The sequence below is a fragment of the Aegilops tauschii genome, chromosome 1, assembly GCF_002575655.3.
Source record: "Aegilops tauschii subsp. strangulata cultivar AL8/78 chromosome 1, Aet v6.0, whole genome shotgun sequence".
NCBI lineage: Eukaryota > Viridiplantae > Streptophyta > Magnoliopsida > Poales > Poaceae > Aegilops > Aegilops tauschii.
Genome location: NC_053035.3, coordinates 465,236,529 through 465,241,646, shown reverse-complemented (window position 1 = coordinate 465,241,646; position 5,118 = coordinate 465,236,529). Strand labels below are relative to the sequence as shown.

At 45.6% G+C, this 5,118-nt stretch overlaps 1 protein-coding gene across 1 annotated transcript; it reads left to right on the top strand.

Moving 5' to 3' along the window:
• The first annotated feature begins 1,467 nt into the window (after positions 1–1,467).
• On the top strand, positions 1,468–2,423 carry LOC120968572 (small polypeptide DEVIL 4-like). The gene has a single exon (XM_040395472.3). The coding sequence runs from the start codon at positions 1,668–1,670 to the stop codon at positions 1,815–1,817; it is 150 nt and encodes a 49-aa protein (XP_040251406.1). The 5' UTR covers positions 1,468–1,667; the 3' UTR covers positions 1,818–2,423.
• The last annotated feature ends 2,695 nt before the right edge of the window (positions 2,424–5,118 follow it).

The following is a 5,118-nucleotide window of genomic DNA, read 5'->3' as shown; positions in this document are numbered from 1 at the left end:
GCCGGAGACGGCCGCCGGGAGCTCGTCCTTGAAGCCACGACGGCACCCTTTGCCTGTCGTCCGTCGGGATATTATGGCCGCTCGGTGCCGTGGATGGGGCCTAACCTCCATGCGCTTCGGCTCCTGGCGCCGGCGGCTCCGCCCGTCTCCGGTGCCTCTTCCAGGCCCGCAGGAGAGCCCCGCCGCCCTGTGCGCACGCGCCATCTAGCCTCGCGCCACTCCACTCGGGCTTCCCCGCAGCTAGCTGCCGCCAGTTCGCCGGTGCACCGGGCACCACCGCCGCCCCCTCTCCCTCTCCAACTTCGTTGTCTCTCTCCCTTCTCCAACACCGCCGCCTGCCACCGCGCCAGGGCCAGGCCGGCCGGCGACGGGACCTTCCCGTCCGTGCCCGTGCTGGGCGAGACGCCGCCCACCCTAGGGGACACCCTCCCTGCGAGTAGAGCCGACTAGTGGACGGTGCCAGAGGAAGAGCTCCACAAATCAACGGCGGCCGGAGCTGGGCCACCATGGCGTCATCCTCGCCAGAGGAGGAGCCGTGGCTGCAGGCTGCAGCACCTCCCCTCGACGGATCCCGTCGCAACTGAGCTCAACAGCGACATATCTGAGCGGATGGACGAGGCCAACATCAGGAGGAGCAGACTGCGTTTGTTTTCAGATTCCAGGGGTGTGTGTGTCAATTTTTTGCCAAGTCAGCTCTGACGATCTGGTCCCATCTGTCATAAACACGCTTAGACGAGCCAAAGTGGATGATCAGTGCTTTTTGCAAAAGGTTTAGTGAAAAAGCAGTGATTTTTGCAACAGATTAGCGACTTGGTGGTTTTCTGCAAACCTAGCCGCAAATGTGGTGGTTTTGTGCAATTGACTCGTCTGGCTGCACACTAGCTACTACTATTAAACAAAATGATTAACCCGTGAATCAAATGAATTAAGTACCAGAATGGGACACTATATTTCTTGACATCATGTATGCATTATTATTTTTATAAACCGATCCCCCAACTTGATGACATAAACAGCCAAACTGGAGAATTAAATCCGAGATTTCTAGCCTGGCCAGCAGAGCTGCTTGATACATCCCACCTCAAGAGAGAGATATTCTCTTCCAACAAAAACATGTCAAATAGAATGAGGACATTATTAGCTGGTGGAAATGGGACTAGCCTGAATGAATCCCAGAGGAAGATGCTCGTGCGATTAGCATTCCTAGACGGTGTAATTAACGAAGGAACCGATGTGATTCTTCCGGTGCCTAGATGGACATAACCGTTGTTGAGCTGCCATGAATTACCAGCTCCACCTGAGGCGTAATTAGCGCCACTTGAGAGGAAGCTGCTGCATGTGCCTGCCATTCGTCCTGCTCCAACTCCCTCCCCGCCCCCCCCCCCCCCCCCCCCCCCCCCTCTCTCAGACTCGCACACACAAACGAACCTCTGGTTGATCATGGATTATCATATTCTGCACAGGTAGGCAAATAAGTGAGGAGAGACTAGAGGTCCATGGAGTCTGCCTCTGTGCCATGAGGCGATTCCCCTAGTATAAAAGCACGTCGAAGTGGTCCACACAAACCACAGCCAGAGCATAAGGCAGATCCAGTAGAGAAGAGAGGCACACCGGCCCTTTCCAGGCCACCAGGCCACCTGGCCCTCTTGCCCTCGAGTTCAGCTCGGATGAACGATGATGTGAGGAAGCAAGAGAAGCAAAAGGGAAGAAGGGGTGGAAGCGGAGGAGGAAGGCTGGCGAGGATGCTGCGGGAGCACAGGGCCAGGCTCTACATCATCCGGCGCTGCGTCGTCATGCTGCTCTGCCACCATGACTGATGCTCGCTCCGTCGATCGATGTTTACCTGCGACCGTGCCCCCTGCTACATCGTCTCTGCCTGCTCCTCTGCTCAGCCACCATGTATCTAGGTTAGAAGTTGTTGTTCGATCTTAGTTTTGTTCGTTTGTTCATAGGCTGTGCAGGCTTGGCAGATTAACTCTCGGTGTACATACATAGGCAGGGGACGTAGGTAGTTGTTTTCTGACTGTTACTCTGGGTTTGGAGGTTTGTTCGGAGTGTGGCGTGGTGCTCCCAAGTCCTGCAATGGCGAGGATGCACATGTATCAATCTGTACTGGGTACGCTGTTGCATCTCGGTTGCGTTTTTGCTATGTGCGAAACAAAAGGCCAAAAAAAGAAGAAACATGTTGTCTAGCTCGTTGTCTTCCATGGTGTGATTTTTGCAGCTGAGGCATGATTGCCATCAAATGTTCTTGCGTCCTCCAAAGATCATTTGTTTGGACGATTCGACACACATATGGCCATGTCAAGTTAGCATTTTTGCGAGCTTAATTTGCGGGGGTAATATCCAAATGAAATCGCAAAAGTACTACAGTACTCTGACTCTTAGGTCAAAATTAAAATAGTTGTGCACACAACCAAATAAAAGTCCACACTTATCTTATATTATTTGTGAAGATTCTCAGAAAAACTGGGAGAATTGTTTTACACTACTTTTTACAGGCAAGGCTGAGGTGGGTTGATTTAATTGGTGATTAGATGAGGCGGGCCCCACCCTGAAAATCAGGGGGGAGAGATTAGTGAAGGGAGAAGGGTCGATTCGTAACTTCCTGTAAAAACAATCCGTACGTCTAGCATTTTTGTTATTTAACTACTTGCACCTTTCTTTGTTCAGTACGTACTTTAGAAACTAACATCATACACAAGTATTAATGGAAATGTGTATCTTAACTTTCGTCCACCCGGTATAGAAAACGTACTTGTGCCATTGAGACAACTGGTTTAAGTATTGATTAAACCCCTTTTCGAAGAATTCTCTAGCTTTAACTAGCTGGATGGCTGGCATACTTGCGCCGGTAAATTTATAAAACAAAGGATATTTTTGACAAACTTTATGCTTTAGTTATTGCCTATGTGGTCAACGTCAATAATGATGTCATTGATAGAGGAACATTTGTAGCCAAAATATTGTCTTGTGAAGTAATAAGCCCTTCTATAAATTTCATTAGATTGTTAAAGAACCCTCGTGTGACAGCTGAATATCTATGGGCACATTTAGATCTGTGGTCCAATGTAGAATCCCATAGAGTTTACTATTGATCTCAAGCCTTCCATCTTCCACTCATTAGCAATTTGAGATACAACGGGCTAGTCATGGATCTCATCTCGAGAGCCTATAGAGTTTACAATAGTCCAAAAACTTGCAAAGAGCAATGACTTGGTCCATAAACTTGGATTGCGGGTACAAATTGATTTAAAATCGCCTGAAAGACATGTGACACCGTGTTTCTGCAAAATGCCCTGAAATTAAAAGAAATTGTACATCTGTCCTCAATAATTCACAACTATTGTCATGTGTGGATGTGGTTAATAATTTTAGGTAACAAGCTTGCTTCCAACATAAAATATTTGGTTACTAGTTAACGTCATGGTTTGAGTCCTATCAGTAAGAACCTTAATCTGTTCTTTATTTCATTCTTTATGGGGAAAATCCAGTAGCCCCCCCCCTATTGTACCAAAAAACCTTATACTATTTTTATGGGGGAGGGGGGAGGCCAGCTTATACAAAAAAATATCTAATGTGATGTATTTGAGTAACAAGTGGCATGGACTGTTGGAGTATAGCTAGTATATAATTGTACTATTTAGTTCACCCAAAAGCTCAAGTTGACGAGAAAATGCGGGTTATGCACTTATACTAACATATACCCTAATTTTAGGCTCTCACACTAATGTGGAGGATCCTTCTTATAATATTTTGTTTTCCTTTGACGGGGAAATTTACAGAAATCACATTGTGTAAAGTTCGTGATGTGTAAGTGAAACGAAAATTTGATGGTGTTGTTGTATAGATTTTCCGCCGTTGCATAGTTAGTGTGAGCCCCCCCCCGTCCCCCAATCCACCTTCTATTTCTCCTAAGTTTCACCCAATATTTGTTGTAATGTATCTTAGCAACAAATGACAAGGACTTTGGAGTATACCATATGTTTAGGCTCTCATACTAATGCAGTGGTCCTAGTTTTTTCTCCTTTTCGCTTAAACGGAGAAAATTAATGGACATCAGGCTATGTAAAATCCTTGATTCATATGTGAAATGAGATCTTGACGGTGGTTTTCTTTAGATTTTTCAAGCATTCTATATAGTTCATAACCTAGATAGCAGGACCACGAATAGTTCTAATGTGCAAGATAGAATAATATCCAGACACAAAATATTAATTACTTCCTTTTTATTCAAGTATGCAGGGCGTACCTAGGGAGGGGGGACTATGGTAACACATGACAAGAGTTTATGAAAGAGCATGGTGCCCCATGTTTAGTGTTGGTAATTGATGACAATCCCTGTGGACTAATGGTTGCTTTGAGTTGTACTTGAAAAGTCATCCATAGGCAATGCTTGAAGGCCATATGTTGGTTTCAAGGTTGAAAGAAGAAGATTATTTGTTGGCCAACAAGGTGCTATTGATGGAGTTATTCAAAATTTGGTCATGTAAGAGTTCAGGCTATTGCAAGCATGTCTTGAAGAAGAAGATTGTGAACATTCATGTTTACCTTCAAGACATCATCTTAATGAAGAGAGAAGATAAGATACAAGGTTGATCAAGACTAAGTGCTAAGAGTGGATTCAAGTTGATCAACACACAAAGTGTAGAAGATGTACCGACTGGGATCATGTGATCTCATGGTATGGTAAGGATTGTCCATTACCCTTTGTGTATTAACCCATGTTCTTTGTGGGGTTAGGTTTGTTTCCATGGGTTTGCATCAAAGAAAGGTCTCATATAAGCCATGGAGGATGACATCAAGTGGTGATCATCATCAAGGTTGCGGTGTGAAAGTTCAAGAGGAGCATCACGAAGAGATCATATGGTTGAAGCTTGCCGTGCATTCTGGTGATAATGGACATGCGAAGATGTGCCTAAGAGAAGCTCACCCATAGTGGAGTATGGGGGAGCAATTTAATAGTCTTCATCGAGCCAACACAATCAAGAAAGGTGGTGCAACTTATGGAGATCAAGATCATCATCATCTAGCTCAAGTGGACTACGCACAAGGCAAAGGTATAACCTTGATAGGTTTTCTATCTTACCGGTCCCATGGTGTTAGTTGGGACACCAT

Excerpts from the sequence above, each read along its gene's own strand:
- LOC120968572 (XM_040395472.3), top strand. The coding sequence starts at position 1,668 with ATGAACGATGATGTGAGGAAGCAAGAGAAGCAAAAGGGAAGAAGGGGT.